Source organism: Poecilia formosa, unplaced genomic scaffold, assembly GCF_000485575.1.
Source record: "Poecilia formosa unplaced genomic scaffold, Poecilia_formosa-5.1.2 Scaffold337, whole genome shotgun sequence".
Lineage (NCBI taxonomy): Eukaryota > Metazoa > Chordata > Actinopteri > Cyprinodontiformes > Poeciliidae > Poecilia > Poecilia formosa.
In genome coordinates, this window is record NW_006800276.1 from 256,344 (window position 1) to 276,964 (window position 20,621).

At 44.5% G+C, this 20,621-nt stretch overlaps 2 protein-coding genes and 1 long non-coding RNA gene across 8 annotated transcripts; 2 read left to right on the forward strand and 1 right to left on the reverse strand.

Annotated features, from left to right (window-relative positions):
* The first annotated feature begins 902 nt into the window (after nucleotides 1-902).
* atg16l1 (ATG16 autophagy related 16-like 1 (S. cerevisiae)) lies at nucleotides 903-11,853 on the forward strand. Of its 5 annotated transcripts, XM_007573675.2 has the most exons (21): nucleotides 903-1,088; nucleotides 1,215-1,315; nucleotides 1,843-1,954; nucleotides 2,033-2,126; nucleotides 2,281-2,383; nucleotides 2,773-2,846; nucleotides 2,947-3,016; nucleotides 4,024-4,205; nucleotides 4,279-4,344; nucleotides 4,434-4,520; nucleotides 5,687-5,746; nucleotides 5,820-5,925; nucleotides 8,596-8,701; nucleotides 9,578-9,648; nucleotides 9,730-9,801; nucleotides 9,908-10,028; nucleotides 10,333-10,438; nucleotides 10,532-10,681; nucleotides 10,974-11,021; nucleotides 11,095-11,196; nucleotides 11,273-11,853. In XM_007573675.2, the coding sequence occupies exons 3-21, from the start codon at nucleotides 1,849-1,851 to the stop codon at nucleotides 11,364-11,366; spliced, it is 1,818 nt and encodes a 605-aa protein (XP_007573737.1). In that variant the 5' UTR covers nucleotides 903-1,088; nucleotides 1,215-1,315; nucleotides 1,843-1,848; the 3' UTR covers nucleotides 11,367-11,853. The 5 variants fall into 5 exon arrangements, with proteins under 5 accessions (XP_007573737.1, XP_007573738.1, XP_016517121.1 ...); XM_007573676.2 differs by lacking the exon at nucleotides 1,215-1,315; XM_016661635.1 differs by lacking the exon at nucleotides 1,215-1,315 and having other exon boundaries at nucleotides 5,823-5,925.
* LOC107833156 (uncharacterized) lies at nucleotides 3,466-9,571 on the reverse strand. Its single transcript, XR_001658871.1, has 2 exons — nucleotides 8,745-9,571; nucleotides 3,466-3,655 (listed from the first exon to the last, which is right to left on the reverse strand). It is a non-coding gene; the product is annotated as an uncharacterized LOC107833156 (long non-coding RNA).
* Nucleotides 11,854-13,923: 2,070 nt separating the features above from the next.
* On the forward strand, nucleotides 13,924-19,964 carry LOC103152962 (S-arrestin-like). 2 transcript variants are annotated; one of them, XM_007573682.2, is made up of 16 exons: nucleotides 13,924-14,267; nucleotides 15,506-15,573; nucleotides 15,671-15,731; nucleotides 16,055-16,099; nucleotides 16,185-16,384; nucleotides 16,799-16,858; nucleotides 16,947-17,014; nucleotides 17,086-17,221; nucleotides 17,751-17,835; nucleotides 18,415-18,487; nucleotides 18,582-18,719; nucleotides 18,805-18,882; nucleotides 19,006-19,020; nucleotides 19,099-19,151; nucleotides 19,336-19,345; nucleotides 19,479-19,964. In XM_007573682.2, exons 2-16 carry the CDS (start codon nucleotides 15,526-15,528, stop codon nucleotides 19,570-19,572), a joined length of 1,164 nt encoding a protein of 387 aa, XP_007573744.1. In that variant the 5' UTR covers nucleotides 13,924-14,267; nucleotides 15,506-15,525; the 3' UTR covers nucleotides 19,573-19,964. The 2 variants fall into 2 exon arrangements, with proteins under 2 accessions (XP_007573744.1, XP_016517056.1); XM_016661570.1 differs by having other exon boundaries at nucleotides 13,927-14,261; nucleotides 15,497-15,573.
* Nucleotides 19,965-20,621: the final 657 nt, after the last annotated feature.

Below are 20,621 nucleotides of genomic sequence, written 5' to 3' on the forward strand. Positions count from 1 at the left end.
AACCTTTCATATTGCTACAGTGCAGTTGTTTTGCAGCCAGAGAGCAGAGACACAAAAAACCCAACGACTGCAGTACAAACGGATCGTACTGATGTAGACTTGTACGAGTTTTTTTTTTTTTTTTTATATAAAATACTTAAGACTGATAACGTGGCAAATTATGATTTCTATCTTTTTGTTTTACACTTTTTATATTGTAGTACCCGGAAGTTTCCACCAGATGACAGTAAAGAGAATGACTTGAATGATCTCTTTGGCTTTGGTGACGACAGTCTGCAGTCCCTCTGACTGGTCCTGTAGAAACTAAATAAAACTGAATAAATCTGTTCTAAATTCTTATCAAGGGGTTTAAATATGTTTTCAATACGTCTGATACAGCGTAAAATTCAACCTGCACCAGATCAAATATTTAATCAAAGACAAACATAGATTATGGAATTTAATATCAAAACCTCAAGAAGTTGGAGAAATTTAATTTATTATTTTATGTAATTTTGATGTCAACAGTTTCTTTTCAGTTCTTTAACTTTTACAGACAGGTTTTATCACGCTGGCTTTGTTTATACAAATAAATCCTTCACTTGAAACACAAATGCATTCAAAACATTTTCACATCTTTTCTATGAATGCATTTGTGCTAGACATTTCTGGACTAAAATTCAACACTTTAACTGTATTGTGGCATTAAAATTAAGTTGCACAATATATATTTTACGATTTTAAAAATTGTCAAAAACTCGTCCTTTTTATTCTATTTGGCAAATATTATATTCATAGGATAAGTCATGCGGATAAACTAACATTTTATATACCAAGAAATTTTAAAGTCTAAAAATGTCTATTTATGGATTTGGATTGCAACAAGTCGGGTCGAGGAAGTCGGTCTGCTTGACGCTTTCTGACGTCATCACGCTGCGCCTCTCCCGGAAGTCTCGGTCGGAGCCAAAATGGCGCAGCAGCGGCAGCTGTTGGTTTTGGTTTTGGTTCGGGAAATAAACGTTAAACGAGTAGTACCGTGATTGGACCGCAGTGACGTGACCGGGGAGATCACAGGGATCCCAGCCTCGCGTCAGGACGCGCGTGCACCCGTGAGTGTCACAGTTGTTCCTTTCGGAGCGCGCGGAGCTCAGTAGCTAGCAAGATGCTAACGTGTTGAGTCACTGTGATTCACCCACAATTGACTTTGATTTAACTGGGAATCTATCGGAAATCAGGTCCGAACCGAGCTGCGGTTCTGCTGTTGTTTCTACCTGACCGGAACAAACCGGTTCGGCCCACCTGACTCTACCAACAGCGCGTTAGACGCTGATTACAGGTAACCTGCTACTGGTTCTGGTTCTGTTTTGGTTTCCGCTGGTCACTTGAGTTCCACCTGATTAACACGTGTTCCTTCCGTTGTAAACATGTTTATGTGAATCTTTTAATGAGCACAGAACCTCTCGGCCTCCGTAGTTTCCACTCAGGAACGCTGATCTAAGTTTCTGTTTGGATATAATCAGCTCTGGAGCAGGTTTGATATCCGGACCGCGGCTATCTAGTTAAATCCTGGTCCAGTTCAGGATCATTAACCGATCTGATTATGTTGTCATGGTAACCTGATTGCATCAGGGATGAAACAGCTGATTCATGAGCAGAGAGGTGGATGTGTGCACGGAGGGCTCACTCTGTCCTCAGGAGAGAAACTGGTTTCTACTGCAGGTTTAAATGGATCAGAACCGGGTTCTGTTGCTACAAACAGAATACGGTTCTGATTCTGATCCAAACAGAGCTGTCTGCTCGTCCTTCTGTCTGTCCTGGTGTGTCTCTGTGTCTCCGTCCCGCTGACTGCTGCCGCTCTTCCAGGTGGTGATGGCGGAGCGGCGGGCCGACTGCAGCTGGAAGAGACACATCTCAGACCAGCTGAAGCTCAGGGACAGAGTTCAGAGACACACCTTCGAGGAGATCGTCCAGCAGTGTGAGTCAGGACACTCTGAGGACACACTGTGTCCCACTCTGAGGATGGAGTGAGGGGTTAAAGCTGTTTGTCTTTCAGACAATCGTCTCTTGGAGAAGTCTGACCTGCAGGCCGTCCTCACTGAGAGATACCAGATAGAGAAGTATGACGTTCAGAGAGGACATGAGGCCAGGTGAGACACCCTGGAGCTGAGTCCAGCCTGAGACATCCGGTCCTCTAAACGTTGTTTCTGTTTCCTGTTTTTCTTTTGTCCTCATCATTTCTTGGTTGTCCTCATCCTCTGTCCCCATGTTTCCTCTCTGTCTCTGTCCCCCGTCCCTGTCCAGCTCCCTGGACGCATCGCGCAGCGACTCTTTGCACCAGGAAATGTCCCAGATGAGGATTCGCCACCAGGAGGAGCTGACCGAGCTGCACAAGAAACGAGGCGAGGTGAGTCACAGGAAGTGATGTCGCCTGTCCTCCTGAGTCCGTGTGGCATTCAGGAGCTGTGGGGCGTCCCTGCTCCTCTGCAGGTGTTTCTGGTCCATCAGGGTCTCTGTTGGAGACGGCGCCCCCCTCAGGCTACTGCAGGCGCTGCAGCTCTCAGCTCCAGTTTACTTCCTGTAAAGCCGTCACTGGAAACCAGTTCAGGTTCTCACTTCCCCTCACGCAGCAGCGTCTGTTCTCCTTTCTGCTGCGCCTGTAGCAGCGGCCATGCTGGGCGGAGTCAGTCTGTCTCCTTCAGGACACACCTGTAGCTGGATGCTCGGGGTCAAGTGTTTAAAACAGGAAGTGCTTCTGAAAGTGGGCGGAGTCAGTAACCTTCCTGTGTCCTGCAGCTGGCTCAGACTGTGATCGAACTCAACAACCAAATCCAGCAAAAGGATCGAGAGATCCAGAGCAACGAGGCCAGGTGAGTCTTTCTCACACACACACACACACACACACACACACACACACACACACTGATGAGTCTGATCACCTGAAGCAGCTGATTGGTTCTCCCCTTCCAGGATGTTGGAATACCAGCAGCAGATCGCCAGCCTGGAGGGAGACTGCCGGGATCTAAGGAACAGCCTGCAGGTACAACTCCATGGAGATGATTAATCTGTTGATGAAGAATCTCCAGTAGCAGTCAGTATTGCAACATATTTCAAGACGCTTCTGACTAAAGACTGTCACGACATGTTAAGAGCTCAACATCCAGGCAGTGATGATATTCCACATCAACACTTCCTGGATGACATCATCATATGTTAGCTAGCGCTGCTAATCCACCTGTTTTGCCTCTCCCCTTTAAAGGGATCCATAATTAGCTGTAGCAATAAATTCAATTTCATAAATATTTATTTCAGATGTAAAAGTACTGTAGAGTGTTCAGGTTTTATAAATTTAAATAAAATGTTGGCGTTAGCTCCTGCTGTCACTAATGTTGTAAATGTATCTAAAGCCGATCATATTAGTTTTTCAACAAATTCATCCTCATTCTTTCTCTGCTCTTCGTCTATTAAGCCTCTTTTTTAACTCCTCTGTGATTCGAGGTCAAAGGTCAGTTGTTGTTTGTGCTTCCGAGATGCTAATCAGAAGCTCCAAGTTGTAAAATCGACACTTTAAGTCGTATTGGTTTGTTACTTCCTTGTGTGGGTTCAGATGAGAAGTTTCATCTCCAGAAGGAAGTGGTTACAAAATAAAAGCCCAAATTTCAAATTAAGCCCCACCCACCTGCTGAAGGTCAGTGATGAGCTGTAAAAGGTCTGATTCCCACAATCCTCTGCTGCCTCCGGCTCCCAGCAGCTCGCTCTCTGCTCCCATCATGCTCTAGCCATGCAGCCATGGGCCCAGCAGCTGCTGACACACAGGATGTGACATCACACAGGGTGTGACATCACTGAGAGGCTGAGCTCAGAACCTGCAGCCTCCCTGTGATGTTGATCCAACATGACCAATCAGGAAGGAGCATCAGGAGGAAGAGGAGAAAGAGGGAGCTGATCTCAAGTTTTCAAGCTGAGACCTTCTTCACTGAGACAGCGACGGCTTTATGACTTCACCACCCGACCATGTGACCGCGGTAACTTCCTGTTTCTGTGCAGGAGCTGGAAATGGCCAATCAGACGCTGAAGGACGAGTACGACGCGCTGCAGATCACCTTCTCCGCCCTGGAGGAGAAGCTGAGGAAGACGTCGGAGGACAACCAGGAGCTGGTGTCCCGCTGGATGGCCGAGAAGGCCCTGGAGGCCAACCGGCTTAACGCCGAGAACGAGAAGGACACCAGGTGGGCGGGGCGTCAGCGGGCGGTGGGGCGGGGCCTTTGAGCGCTGATGTGACGGCGGCTGTTTGTGTTCCAGGCGTCGACAGGCCAAACTGCAGAAGGACCTGGCGGACGCCGCCAAGGAGCCGCTGCCAATCGAACAGTCAGTTACCTTCACTTCGTGTCTGAGTAGACCCTGATCTGGTCCAGGTCGGGTTCTGGTGATAAACCCGGGTCTGTGTTTCCCCGCAGGGACGACGACATTGAGGTACTGGCTGAGGACGGAGGGAAGGGAGCCGGAGAAACGTCACCAAACCGACCAATCAGCAGGACGGCGAGGTGAGATTCAAGCATTCTACGGCTCCCACGTCACAAACATTACGGGATAGGGCCGCGCCTGTTAGCCCCTGTAGCTAGCCGCTGTAGCTAGCTGCTGTAGCTAGCTGCTGTAGGTAGCTGCTGTAGGCGCCATTACTGTGCATGAAGTCGTATCCACTAAACCAGACTGTTCTGACGTATGATTAGCCCTGTCACGATAACAAATTTTGCTGACCGATTAATTGTCTAAAAATTATTGCGATAAATGATAATATTGTCTCAAGACTTTTTGACACTGATTTAATGGAAATGAATATATCTATTTTCTGCCATAGATACATACATTTTATTTTCAAAAGAACACATAACACTGGAACTGATAAACTAAACAAAACAACCAAAAACAAAAACAAAATGGATTCTCAGTCTCCATTAATAAGAAACGTACTTGATTAAAAACTAAACATAAAGCCAAAGTGGAAATAAATACTGCATTCAACTAAAAGAGTGCAGATTATTACAAAAATGTTCATAGCGCCATTATTTCCTGTCTGATTTCTGTAAAATGTGGATTAAATTAACGCTGAGAGAACTGCTAATGTTTTGATAGGTAAATATGTGTTAATCCTAGATATAAATCTATAAAGGTTGGTCAGTTCTTTCAGGTTGACTAAACAAATGTTGTTTTATACTGGACAAATTAATTCTTGTAAACTGTAGAATTATGAACATTGCGATGGTCTACAAACAAATAAGACAATTGGTCCAGGTTTTATTTTTATATTGAACTTTTAGAAATGCAGTGCGCCACAGCAAAGGTAATAAATAAACAAATCAAAACCACTAAAATTCTTCTTTCTTTTTTTTACACTCCACACGCAGACTCGTTGCCATGGCAACCGGCTCACAACAGCTCCGACAGAGCAGAGATTACGTTCAGGAACATCAACACCAAAAAACACGCAGCCGTTTCCCACATCACCCGATGAGTCGGTTCCATGATTTCAGATTTATTATGATTATTATTAATAAGTGATCGTCTGAACGTTTGCGCCGTTGGTCGATTAGCTAGTGATCATCAACCAGTAGAAACACGAATCGGCGCCCCCTGGTGGCGAATCGTAAACCTGACGGGTAAAGAAACATGGCAGCTCCTGGCTGACGGTTCTGGTTCTGTTTGTGTTCAGCAGGAAAACGTCCCAGCAGCCTCAGGGCGGGCTCCTCGACTCCATCTCCAACATCTTTGGGTAGGTCCCAGTCAGCGTAGCTCCAGCTGGTCTGAGCATGCTTGGTTGATGACGCTGTGCCTCTCCTCCTCAGCAGGCGTCGGTCGGCGAACTCCTTCGGCACATCTCCGGAAACCACCGAGCCGCCGTCGGGAGGCTGCGCGGAGGTCCGGGTGCCGACCACGGCGCTGCACGTCTTTGTGAGTTTCTTCCACCGCCGTCAGGAACCAATCAGATGGCCGGACTTCCTCACTGGAAGTTCTGGTTCTGATCAACCTGATGGTCACTGAGGCAACAAAAAGCAAACATAAAAAGCATCAAGTCCTCATCAACAGCCTGACCGCCCCAGCTGGTGCTCCCCAAGGCTGTGTGCTCGGACCTGTCCTCTATGACAAGCTGTTTTAACATAAAATCGTCTTCACCACATTTATATTCAGATATTTGAAATTGGTTCATGACTAGACACTTTTCAGTTGGCTAAGATATCTCTAATTACATCCTGACCTCAGATTTACCAAAGCTTTAGATATCTACAACTAATTACCATCTGGAATATTTTTTCCTTTAACTGCCGCACCTAGAAAAAAACTTGTGAAAATTTTTTTATTTGCATTTCTTTTACCCTAGGGTGATCCATAAACACAATCAATATTTTTTTTCAACAGACCCTGTGGTTTTGGAAATATTGAGATGTAAGTTAATAATAAATGTACCAAATTAAGCTAATGTAGTTGACATTTATTTCTTTAGTATAAAATCAAGTCATTTTCCTCTATTGGTGCAAATATGAAACAAGAAGTGTTATTACAGTGTTATACACTAATAATAATTATGGCATTATCTTACAAAAGAATTTTTGTGACTTTCTGAGTTGATATTAACAAATATGGTAAAATTTTAGAATAAATATGGGGAAATCATAATTTTCACTATTACTAACTAATTTAAACTTTTCAACCATCACTAGGTTTGTATATGACCTAATAAAAATACCAAGTACAGTAGATAAATTAAAATAAAATGCTAATTTATGAAGAAATAAACAACAAAAAAATGTCTGGGGTAATGGATACAGTTTATTTCTGTCAAAATGCCACAAAACACTGATTTTAATTTCAACCAAGAAAAACATTGCGTCGAACAAGGAAATATTACATTTTAATTTTTCCTATCTTCAGTCAGTGTCAGCAATCAGGCCAAAGCATGATTCATGGTGCCAGTAGTCCTCCAGTGACAGGAAATTGAAAACACACATAAAAAGAAGGATCGCTAGGAAATGCTGTATTTCTTCAGGGCTAGTCTTGATTTTATCCCCCAGCTCTTGAGCAGAGTACAAATTGGTGTGATGTGTTCAATCATCTCATTAGTGAAGAACATTTTGAAATACTGAAGGGGTTAGGGAGGGTTAGGGTAAGGTTAGGGTAGGGTTAGGGGCAGGATAGGGTGAGGGCAGAGCTTCAGGGGGTTCAAATTTTGAATTCAGAACCTGGAACTCATCAATGTCTTCCTGCTTCCAGATTCTTCTTGCGCTTTTGTTGTAGTCTGAGGTGTGATTTGGGTCTGCGTTGTCATTTTGCTGCTCCAAGGGAACTTCTTCTTGGTCATCATTGCTCAGAACACCATCAGATTCTTGAGGATTTTTTGGTAAAATGGCAAGAAGACTGCGTGGTCTCACAACTTAGAAGGATTTATTGTAAATAGTGGTGGTTGAAAAGTTTAAATTAGTTAGTAGTAGTGAAAATCATAATTTCCCCACATTTATTCTAAAATGTTACCATATTTGCTAATATCAACTCAGAAAGTCACAAAAAAAAATTGTAAGATATTGTTGTAATTATTCTTAGTGTATGACACTGTAATAACACTTGTTGTTTCATATTTGCACCAGTAGAGGAAAATGACTTTTGATTTTATACCAAAAAAATAAATGTCAACTACATTAGCTTAATTTGCTACTTTTACCATTAAGTGACATCTCAACCGTTTGGTTGAGCATATTTTAAAAAAATTATTAGACCTTTAATTTAGTTTTTTAGGTGGTATAAAGTAACATAATTCTGTTTAATGGGGTCTATAACACTATCATATGCCAGAAAACTATTCCTACTTCTCAAAGTTTTACCACAACCAGTCGATATTTGTGACAGAGTTTTTGTGTTTCTGACTTCCTGGTTGGAGAGGGAAAGAAGAATAATGCAATTTAAAGAAACAGTGCCCTCTATTTAATTTCTTTAGCATATCATACTTCAAGCAAGTGGCAGAGATGGCTCAATCAGGTTAAGCTAAGTTAGGCACCCCTCATGTTGAGATGTAGAGACCCAAAATGTGCTCAACCAAATGGTTGAGCGGGCAGTTAAAGGGTTAAATTAACTGTTAAATTAGGACCAGTCATAAAGTAAGTTTGAGATATCTCACATTTTGTTTTGAGTCGTCACAATTAAATTCAATATGTCTGTTTTTAAATGGAGGTATAAGATTTAACTAGTGAAATTACATTATAGTTAGATGAAGGTAAATAATGACTACTGTATGTTTGTTTTACGATATCTGCTAAAGAATTAGTCAGCTTTCCTGTTTTAGATGTCTTGAATTAACATCCTGACCAGTCAGAGAAACATCACTGATATGTTGAATAATAATTCTGTCCAGACGCCCCAGATTTAAGAAACATTTTCAAATCTGCTCCATTTCCACCGTGGGGATGGTTGATGGCAGCACTTCAGCTCTTCAGGGCCGTTTTTATGTGCAGCGTGTTTTGGTGGAGAATAAATGGGAAATTATTTTCGGATCTCTGAAGCCGTCTTCTCGTTTTAAAAGTTTTGTCTTTTTTTTTCTCTACAGTTTGAAGAAAAACTGTTTCTGCTCCACAGGAAGCTCACGATGGAGAGGTGAACACCGTCCGGTTCAGCCCCGGCTCCCGTCTCCTAGCAACCGGGGGGATGGACCGCAGGGTGAAGCTGTGGGAGGTGGTGGCAGGTGAGCTTCACACAGTAGCGCCTCAACACTAAGCCCCGCCCACCTGCTGAAGGTCAGTGATGAGCTGTAAAAGGTCTGATTCCCACAATCCTCTGCTGCCTCCGGCTCCCAGCAGCTCGCTCTCTGCTCCCATCATGCTCTAGTCATGCAGCCATGGGCCCAGCAGCTGCTGACACACAGGATGTGACATCACACAGGGTGTGACATCACTGAGAGGCTGAGCTCAGAACCTGCAGCCTCCCTGTGATGTTGATCCAACATGACCAATCAGGAAGGAGCATCAGGAGGAAGAGGAGGAAGAGGGAGCTGATCTCAAGTTTTCAAGCTGAGACCTTCATCACCACTGTAATCAGATTACTTTACCAAGGAGTAATCAGTGGCGTAGGCAGCTGACGGAGGCTCTGTAGATGGTGTCTTTCAATTACCGTTCAAAAACCGTTTCCTGCTGTAACCCGAACATCAGCTCTGCTAACGCTAAAGCACTCAACCAACATGGGATTTATTGGGAGCTAATGTTAAACCAATATGAAATTTAGCATAAGCTAATAATGCTAATCCGCTAAACCAACAAGTTTACAAAGCAACCATGTAAATTAGCGCTATAGAGTTTACACATTTTCAAAACTTAGCTAAAATGCTAAATGAAAAATTAGCTCTGCTGTTTGTGCATTAGAAAAACGTTTGTGAGAAAAACAAATGTTTTCCCCAGAGAATCCACAACCTGAGCAGAGACATCCCCAACACATGCTCATCAAATGAGCAAAGTCTGGGTTACAAAGGTTTTCTTGCAGGCCAGTCATGTTGACTGACATTCGACCAACCAGAACCTGTTTTACTGCCGCCCAATCACAGCGCAGCGTTACTGTGTGTGTTCAGGTCGCTGTGAGGCTAAAGGAGCTCTGACCGGCAGCAACGCAGGAATCACCAGCATCGACTTCGACAGCGCTGTAAGTCTGTTTCTGCTGGTCCCTGTCGCCATGGTTACCCTGGTTACCTGCTCTTGCTTACCTGTTTTCGTTTTTTATCAGGGCTCCTACCTGCTCGCTGCGTCCAACGACTTCGCCAGTCGAATCTGGACTATGGACGACTACAGACTGAGGGTGAGTCCTGATTGGTCTAAATCATCATTGCTAACGAGCTTCACAGTGTGCATCAGGTGTGTGTGTTGAGCTGTCCTCACCTGTCTGACCTCTACCTGTCCTCCAGCACACCTTGACCGGTCACAGCGGGAAGGTTCTGTCTGCTCGATTCCTGTTGGACAACGCCCGCATCGTGTCTGGGAGCTACGACCGAACGCTCAAACTGTGGGACCTGCGCAGCAAAGTCTGTACGTCATCGGTCACACCTGTCTCCACCTGTCCCCTCACCTGTCTCCACCTGTCCCCTCACCTGTCTCCACCTGTCCCCTCACCTGTCTCCACCTGTCCCCTCACCTGTNACCTGTCTCCACCTGTCCCCTCACCTGTCTCCACCTGTCCCCTCACCTGTCTCCACCTGTCCCCTCACCTGTCTCCACCTGTCCCCTCACCTGTCCCCTCACCTGTCCCCTCACCTGTCTCCACCTGTCTCCACCTGTTGCCTCACCTGCCTCCACCTGTCCTCACCTGCCTCCACCTGTCCTCACCTGTCAGGTATGAAGACGGTTTTTGCCGGCTCCAGCTGTAACGACATCGTTTGCACGGAGCAGTGCGTCATGAGCGGACACTTCGATAAGAAGGTCCGGTTCTGGGACATCAGGTGGGTTCTGATCAGAGGTGCTCATGTGATGAGCTGCTGAGCCTCTGATTGGCTGAGCCAGGCTGACCCACTGACCTGTGCTCTGGTCGTCAGGGCGGAGAGCATTGTGCGGGAGATGGAGCTGCTGGGCCGGGTGACGTCTCTGGACCTGAACCACGACCGCAGCGAGCTGCTGACCTGCTCCAGAGACGACGTGCTAAAGATCATCGACCTGCGCAGCAACGCCATCCGGCAGACCTTCAGGTGAGAAACCAACGCCCAGGTGGAAACAAAGATCCTGGGGATGTTTTCATCTTTGAATTCGATGGGAAACTTCAGCTGCATCAGGATTCTTCTCACGTTGGTTTGGGCCAAATATTACAGAATTAAACGAACGTGAGCAAAAACATCAGAAACTTAAAGATGGCGCCTTTAATGACCAGTTTAGACGTTCGATTTGGAGTTGAGTTACTCTTCATCACAGCTGTTATCACAGTCATCATCATGATGTGGACTCTGTGTGTGTGTGTGTGTGTGTGTGTGTGTGTGTGTTCAGTGCGCAGGGGTTCAAATGTGGAGCCGACTGGACCAGAGTCACCTTCAGGTGAGCTGAACGTCAGAACGGTTCTGATAAACGAACAGAACCGCTGTTAACCTGCCCGGTTCTCTCTGCTCAGTCCTGACGGCAGCTACGTGGCCGGCGGGTCAGCAGATGGCGCTCTCTACGTCTGGAACGTCCTGACGGGGAAACTGGACCGGACTCTGGACCGAAACCACAGGTAAGAACTGGACCGGACCGAGTTCTGCTGGATCAGACCACCTGTTGTTCACGCTGACGATGTCATCGCCCCGCAGCTCGGCCATCAACTCTGTGTCCTGGTCGCCGTCGGGAACGTACGTCGCCAGCGTGGAGAAGGGCAGCAGAGCCATCCTGTGGTCTGACATGTGATTGGCCGGAGCCCAGAAGGGGGCGGAGCCAACACGGCCGGCGCTCTGGACTCCTAATGAAGCTGCTGAGGAGCTTTTAATGTTCAGTTGTTTTAACTGTGACAGAAGAAGAGCGGGCTCTGAGCGCCACCTGCTGGTTGACGGTTGAATGGACAGCTGATGAAGGCTGAGGAAGAGGAGGAGACGTGTTGTTTGAAACAGGAAGTTCTTCACACCAAACAGATGAAGATTAAAGACTCTGAGAGTGAATGTTGGCCTGTTTGATACACACACACACACACACACACACAGCTGCTGAAGTGCCTCTGAGCGTTCCCGGAGCGATGCTGGGAAAGCTGCCGGTTCCTTCAGAAGCAGCCGCTGAAACGTTGCCATGGAAACGGCCTGATCAGGTTTCAGATCCATAAACACTAATCAGTCTGTAGTTTTTCTGCTTGTTTCTGTTTTCAGTTTGCTGGGAGACATTAAACCCAAACCTCCTGAAACGAGTTGCTCACGTTGCGTTTACTGACCACTGGGAAAAATAAACCATGTTTCCAGCTCACGTTGCGTTTACTGACCACTGGGAAAAATAAACCATGTTTCCAGCTCACGTTGCGTTTACTGACCACTGGGAAAAAGAAACCATGTTTCCAGCTCACGCTGCGTTTACTGACCACTGGGAAAAAGAAACCATGTTTCCAGCTCACGTTGCCTCTGCTGTAGCTCTGCAGAGACACAAACCTTCAGGTGTTCAGGCGCTCACTGCTCAAGATGTTCTGATTTCTACCAATCCTCAGGTCTTCTGCTGGGTCCTGCCGGGTCGGGTTGACGGTCCGGGAACCCGGCGCCGGCTCTGGGAGCCTCTCTGGCCGCCTTACTGTGTGGGCTTCTGATTGGTTGAAAAGTCATGAAGCTTCTGATTGGTTTCAGTTTCTTTCCCCAGTTTTTATTCATCAGTTAAGGAGCCTCAAACATGAATGTTTCAGAAGGTAAAATTGAAGGTTTATTAGGAGAATATATGTGCAGAATTATTCAACAACTAAATGAATAACACATTTTCTCATTACTTTTTTATTTAAATGATAATTACAAACTACTTTCCACCAATCATTTCTAACATTGGTGGTATAAATAGCCGCCTGACTGACTGTCAGGAAGCTCAAACTGCAGAACCGCGGTCGGGTCCGTTGGCTCGGATCAGAACATGAACATGACTAACATCTGAATCTCTGCAGAGGATTCATCTAACTCTGTAGATCTGTAGCATCTTTCACAGGATGCCTGAGGCCTGAAGCCCGGTTCTAGTGAGGCGGATGGTTCTGCTTTGGTTCAGTCCAGATAGAGCTGAAGGTGTGTGTGTGTGTGTGTGTGTGTGAGTTTAGCTGCTGTCAGCACTCAGACTGCTGACTCTGTCTCAGCTCATCAGCTCAGCACAGACTCGTCCTCATCACGCGTGTCAACATGTTATAAACACGATCCTGCTCTGATCGTAGCAGAAGCTCACAGAACCGGTTCTGGTTCTGATCCGACATGAACTCATGTTAAAGGTTGAATGAAGCAGAAGCATGAAGCTCAGAGCAGCTAAGGCTTCAAATTAAGACTGGATTCACCGAGAATTATCTCCAACTTCTCAGAGAATCTTTTCTCTTCAAGTTTCTCAAAAAAAAAAATTAACATGTTGAAATTGCAAATTAAAAAATTCAGATTTAACTTAATCAGAGAAATCTTGCATAATTACCTAAAAACTCAACTTTTTAAATGTATTATTTTCCCTCCTGGTTCCAGTTCAAACCTTCATCCTGATGAATGAACAGCTTCAGGAACTCCTCTTTATTTCACCAAACACAAAAAATGAACGATCCAGATGGCACGACTTTTATAAATGGTGTTAGTGATGCTGTATGGTGCAATATTAGGGCCAAAATTAAGATTACTCACACCCAGTGAGAGACTTCATCCATTCTGAAGCTGCTGATTTAAAAGTAAACCTGGATAAAAATATGAGACTTTCAGCTGCTTCCATTCACACCGTCGCTGTTTGACTTGCTGGTTTAAAGCATCCTGGTGCGTTTTAGTTAAAAATGTTTACCTGAATGTCACAATGACTTCTGGGGGTTTATTTTGTAGTCCTGTGTTGTTATAAGTTACAAATGGAGCAAAGTCAGCCTTAGATCTTTTCTGAGATTTTCTTTCCCCATTTTGTCAGCTGCAATGAATTTGCTTCCCTTCTTTCATACATTTTTATGATTTTTTTCCCCCCAGTTTTCTGACATGAAAATTAGTGGAATCATAGTGGACTACATGCCTGGACAAGATTCAACATTTATAAAAATATGTTCTTCAAATCTTTTTAAGCAGGCAAGTCAAAGCAAAAACAAATCAAAATGGTGACTCTTAGAAAAAACAGCAAGCATAACAGCAGATAGTAAAATGGCGATCAATAGAAGGAAAATAGCAGCGTAAAGAGAACTGGAGAGCATCATTTCATCTTAAAACAGGAAGTCACAGGGATGGAGCCGATAATGAAGCTGAAGTTCTGGGCCTCAGTTTCATAATAAAAATGTTGCGATAACTTCAACAGATGGAGCTCTGATCAGCTCTGAAGTTCCTCCTATCATTTACAGCAGAATAAAATTCCCCAGAAACCCTGGAAACCAACTGCAGTTCAGTTTAACTTGTCAGTGTTTGTAGTTTGCATGTGGAGTTTCCTTAGAGCTGGTGTGAGCGTGCACGTAGGATGCAGTAAACAGAGCTGTAGACGGACGCTGCAGCTCTGCCTGCAGGATTACAGAGTAATGATCAGCATGCTGACCACGCTGAGTGTAGAGATTATAAATACATGTGATCAGCTGCTAAACAAGCTTCTTCATCTACAGTCGACTCCATCCTTTCTTCATCCTCTTCTCAGCTGCTGCTTCAGGTGAGTTCCTGTTCCCAGGCATTAGTTCAGCCGTCTTAAGAGTTTCCATGGAAACTCAACCTCAGGTTTGGCTAAGAAGGAAAATAAGACCTGGACACAAAAAGCTTTATTTTCCTGTCAGGTTCCAGAGTTTCTGTCTTTTTTAGGTTGTCACATTTTTAACTATTTGGAGGAATTCACCTGAATCTGCTCCAGGTTGTGGGTGTGGTCACTTCCATTTTGAAAATAAGACACTTTGTGAATGCTTGGTAGATCAGGATGTTGGTCTCAAAACAACCGAGGAAAACAGCCTGCAGGATGCAGTGCAACATGACAATACTGCCCCCTAGAGGGAACATGGCTGCACAACTCCTGTGTGGATCGACTTCTGTATGAATATTCATACTGTAATAGGGCGGGGTCAAATTGGATTTTGTCACCTTTACTGCTTTCTGGTGTCATCACTAGGGTGGGAGGAGCTGCGGGACGAAGAGTCTGATTTATGGAGTGTTTATGTGTCCTGTCTGCCCAAATCCAATCCTCTAGAGCTACAACCCTGAAACCTTTACATTCATCCCTTCCCCAGAACACTTTTACCAAATGTTACTGAGTTCTGCAGACGCCTGGTAACAGACCGTTCAGCTCAGCCGTGTTGGAGAAGGGACACAGTTAAATGTTACAGGATGGTAGCTCTCATAGACACCCCTGCTATGGATCCTTGGATCTCTTTGGATGGGATTCTGGGGTCTCAGTAGATCGTGGGATATTTGGATGTTAGCTATGAGTAGAGTGTAGAATATCTTTTAATTCTGATTCTGTGTGGACTGTAAAGTCTCAGTGGCTCTTATTCGGTATCCTCCATGTTTTAGCTCTTTCCCTGGTTCAACACACTTCAATCAAATAGCTCAATTCATTCATCAGCATCTTACTAAGTTCTGCAGAGGCCTGGTAATAAATGGTTCACTTCCTTCAGCCATGTTGGAGAAGAGATGCATCCAAGGGTTGTAGGATAGTATCTCTGGACTTTGATGCCCTGCTGCAGATCCTTGGATCTCTGGATTGTAAACTCTTTGTAGATCCTGAGATCTCATGGAGTGCTTGAGCCTAGCTGTCTGTAGAGTAGTATATCTTTGGATCCTGATTCTGTGTAAACGGTAAAGTCTCTGTGGATCTTGCTTCTCAACAGATTTGTTTCTCTGAAGACTCTAGCAGGCAGCTCTCCACAGGGCTGTTTGCTTGATTGAATATTTCTGTTTCAGTTTGAGACCCATTGGTCAGGATGAGTCCGAAACACGTTGTCTTCAAGAAGGTATCCAGAGACAAGTCGGTAAGTTCTGCTGAGAAAACCCATCCATCCATCTGCAGGTAAAGTCATCTTGAACAAGCAGCCATCTTGATGTGTGTCCCTCTGTTTTGTCTGACAGGTGGCCGTCTACATGGCAAAGAGAGACTTTGTGGATCACTCTGACTTTGTGGATCCAGTCGGTGAGTTCAAACTTGACCGTTAGATGTTCCTGATTGGTTGGGAGTTTTTTGTCTTTGTGAAGGTTCCTGTGCAGGAAAAAAAAAACAATCAACTTCCATCATCAGAGATGGAGAATATGACCTCACCAAGATTCTTCTCTGTATAGAAAGGATTTTTGGTTCTTTACTGAAAACACTTTGCCCAGAAATCCTGAAAAGTGTAAACAACCACACCAAAGGGACCAACAACATGGCTTGTTGTTGGTGCTGAGTCTTTTCTACATAAGCCCAGTGTGGACCACTGCATTGTGTGAAATGGGCTCCTCCTGTTTCTCATCTCACAGATGGCGTGATTGTGATCGACCCAGTACAGCTGAAAGGAAAGAAAGGTGAGCTTTAATCCTCTCACTTCTCAGAAATCATGTTTGGGAACCTCAGTCTCCATTAAACCTCGTTGTTTTCTGTCTCTGCCAGTTTACGTGATGCTCTCATGCACATTTCGATACGGTCGCCAGGATATGGATGTGATGGGCGTAGCCTTCAGGAGGGACCTGTTCATTGTGACCCGGCAGGTTTACCCAGAGTTGCAGGACAAAGAGAAGCTGACCCACACCAGGATCCAGCAGAAGCTTCTGCACAAACTAGGAGACAACGCCTACCCTTTCTTCTTCGAGGTGAGGGTTGAAGTCAGGCGCTACATGAAGACTGAGGTCTGTCCAGGGTAACTTCTGGCCTTACACCAGACATTGTTCTGAAGCAGGCAGAGGATAAGTGTCTGTTGTAAGACCTAAGTTGGGTTTGACCAAGTATTGAAGTCTAAATTAGGACAAAAGTCAAATTTTGGACTCAAATCTGACTATAGACAGAGGGAAGATAAAGACTGGGATAAGGACAGAAATCCAGCAAGTCAGGGATTGAAATTTTATCCTGGTCTGAGGTCTCAGCAAGAGTTTAGGTCAGACCAACAATCACATCTGACACCGAGCTGAGATTATGATGCTTCTTCTTTAAATCATGAAACATTTTCAAACATCAATCAGCTGAATTGTTGCTGACAGTTGAAGTCATGTACAATAAAACCTTTTCAGTTTCCAGACAACCTGCCGTGTTCTGTCAGTCTGCAGCCCGGTCCGAATGACGTGGGAAAGGTAACAGATCCTCCCTGATATCATCCATATCTTCATCTCTGTTCCTCCTGATGTTTGACCTCTCCTGTTGTGTGTTTGTGTTGGGCAGAAATGTGCAGTGGAGTTCGAGGTGAAGGCGTTCTGTGGGGAGAATCAGGACGAGAAGATCGATAAACAGTGAGTGTGTTTACCAGACCTGGATTCACTCCATCAGTGTTGCATCATGTGCTTCTTATCTTTCTCTGCAGGAGCTCAGTTCGTCTCACCATCCGAAAGATCCAGTTCAGTCCAGAGAACACTGAAGTGGCTCCATTCGCAGACATGACCTTTGAGTTCTTGATGTCTGAAAAACCTCTACATGTCAAGCTCACCCTTCCCAAAGAGGTCAGTTGATCCCGTTCTGGGATCAGTCGATGTGAGGCAAATATCCATGGTGCAGGCTAAAGTTCATTCAAAACAGAAGGGCTAGTCATGAATGAATACGTAATCAAACTCTGATACAGAGCAAAATAGCTAACTCTGGTCCGCCTACAAACCTCAGTCTGGGTTCAGTTGAAGTGAACTCTGGTGCAGTTTGAATGCATATGTGAATGTTAAGCAGACCAGCTCTGAAATAAGGAAGTAGACAACAGTGCAGGGCCTTCTGGGTAAATAAAACAAACAAACAAAAATGCTAATCTAGCGTTAGCAGGAGAAATGACTCGTGGTCTTTAGCCAAAGACTAAAGCAAAATCTTCCAACCACTGAAATCTGACGGCACTCCATTTTAGTTTGCATTTTGTGAAGAAGGAAGTTGCGTTCAGTGTCTTCAGAGGTTTTCAAACCAGTGGGACATCTTTGTAATGAGGTGTCCAGAGGATATCATCACATTTTAAAGTTTATAGACACAATAATCATGTCTCTTTGTCTGCAGACGTTTTACCACGGTGAGCCAGTCAAAGCCAACGTTGAAATCACCAACTCCTCCAGCAGGAACATCAAAGACATCAGTTTGTCAGGTGAGATCCTCTTCCTCCACATCCAAACATCTTCCACACCTTTACAAACCTGTGCTCAGCTAACCTGGGCTAACCTGTACACACCTTAACTTTATGCAACTTTGCTTACCAGTGCACACACCTGTCTCCCCAATTGTACACCTGTTCCCACCTTTATACAGTTTGTCTTTATACACAACCAATCCTCACCTTTACACACCTGTGTTCAGCTTTATATTCCTGTCCAGTCTTTTATACACATGGGCTAACCTCGACACACTTGTCTTCACATTTATACAACTTTGCTTTATGTAGTTTTATGCACACCTGTCCTTATTTCCACCCATCTGAACTCACCTGTCCTGTGATTGAACTAATGAGTTTCTACTCAGTATCTCTGTATGATCACGACTTTATTAGATTCTCAGAGGAAACTTATGAGCAAGGGAACCTGCTATGACACGATTGTGTCATGGATGTATCTCTGAACGTTACTGCAACTGTTGCTCCTGAACATGTACCAGGTATATATGGATACCTGTATATGAAGTTGTCATTTCCTGTCTGTTCTTATCATTATTTCTTCTTGACTGTGATCAGTTGAGCAGGTGACCAATGTGGTGCTGTACTCCAACGACAAATATGTGAAATCTGTGGCCAAAGAAGAGACTGAGTGAGTGTTTGTGTCCTGGTGTCTGGTGAAAGTTCTGACTTACTGGTTATCTGTAGGAGGTGTGTTGTTCATGAGGTTCTGATCCATGTCCCAGGGATTCGGTTCCCTCTGGTACCACACTGAAGAAGGAGTACACTCTGTACCCTCTGCTGGCGTACAACAAGGACCGCAGAGGAATCGCTCTGGATGGACGACTCAAACATGAAGACACCAACCTGGCTTCGTCCAGCATGTAGGGACACGGCGTCACGGTTCACTCTGGAGGTGCGGTGCTGAAGAACCAAGGAGGAGTTCTGAGTGTTGTCTCTGTGTCTCAGTGTGAAGCAGGAGGTGCTGAAGGAGGTCCAGGGGATGCTGATTTCCTACAAGGTGGTACTGAAGATGATAGCCTCTGGGTGAGTTAACCTCTGCTTTCAGATTGTTTTTATGTTTGGAGACATTCAGCAGCAAATCATCTGCAGTTGTAGATGAATGTGACTGACTGTGTCTCTGCTCCGTCTACTGCTGCTCACCAACAGGACGGTGGGGTCCAGGTACGTACAGGCCTCGACACCGTTAGTGTGTGTGTGTCTTCTATGATCTGTGGGCTCACAGCTCTGTTTGTGTCACAGTGAGGTTTCTGTGGAGGTTCCCTTCAAACTGATGAATCCAAAATCAGAACCAGGTAAAGACTTGAAATGCTTAACATCCCCTCCATAGCCCCACCCTCAGATGTATGTAGCTCCGCCTACCAGATCAGTGTAGCCAAACTGGACTGATTGTTTCAAAGTAAAGGTTATTTCACTGATTGCCTCAGATTGACTATTCACATCCCCTTTCGTTCTTCTTCTGCTGCTTCTGACCTGCAGCAAAGGACAGGTAAGATTGTCTGCTTGATCACGACAATTCAGTCTTCAAACTTTAAAAATCAGAGAAAACAAATAAAACTTTATATTTAGTCATGTTGTGAGGCTGTCGCATGTCTCTCCAGCTTTCTCTCTGTCCTTTGCAGTGAACCTGACGACATGGTGTTTGAAGACTTTAAACGGGCCTACCTGAAGGGCGTGGTCTACGGAGATGACGATGAGTCTCCAACTGAGGCCTAAATTACAAAGATGGCCGATGGCATCAACTGCCCAGTTCTCCACCTAAAGATCAATAGACATTCAGGACAGAGGAGTCATCAGAGGAACCTCACATGGTTACCCTGCAAGATGTCTGTTGTGAAGTCCTCAGAGTTAGAGAACACCTGTAGTTGTTTACCCCAGACAGTTCCTCAGTAGATGTGATGTAGCTCAAATCTGTATGTCCCTCTGTGGAGGTAGAGCTACCTAAGGGGTGGGACTACATGTATTTGATAGGCAGGGCTGTATGAATTTAAGGGGGGTTCATATATCTGTAGTATTCTTTCTGTAGCTTCTAGAGAATTAGTTACAAACCAGAGTTCAGAATGTAGTTTTTAACTGTTCTCAGATTAAAGAACTTCCTAAGCCAAAAATCGTCTGTTTGTTTGATTCATCCAACCAACCAACCAACCAACCAACCAACCAACCAACCAGCCATTTGTCCACCCAACCATGTTTTAATGCAACATATTTCTTCTTTAAATGACATCCTGAAAGAATGGTGAAGAACAGCTTTGAACCTCCACAAGTCTGGTTCCTCTATGTGTCCAATTTCAAGTTGACTATTTGTGTCTCATTCAGCCTGTAAATGTCCAGCCATCTGGAGAAGGATTCTGTCTCTCAGAGATGTTTTGGTACAAATTTTTTACCTTATCAATGCAAGGCTGCTTAGAAAGGAAGAAGCCAATACTCCTAAGATAACATAAAAAAATCAGATTATAGTTTGCAAATGCACTCAAAAAAGACAAAAAGATTACATTTTAGGAAACATTTCTTTGGCGTAAATAAGCTAAACTTAAAGTGTTTGGTCTGATGTAGGACTACACCAGAACTGTCAGATGGAATTAAACTAAACTCCATCAAATTACTGTAAAAAGCTTTGTGGAAGGATATCTAAAACTTCTATGCTTAGGTAATTCTTCCAAATATTTACGTAATGTATGTAAGCCTCTCAATTTTAAGTATTCTCAGATAAATATTCATTAAATTAGCAACAGAAATAATTTTGGCCATCCTAACTTGCCTAAAAC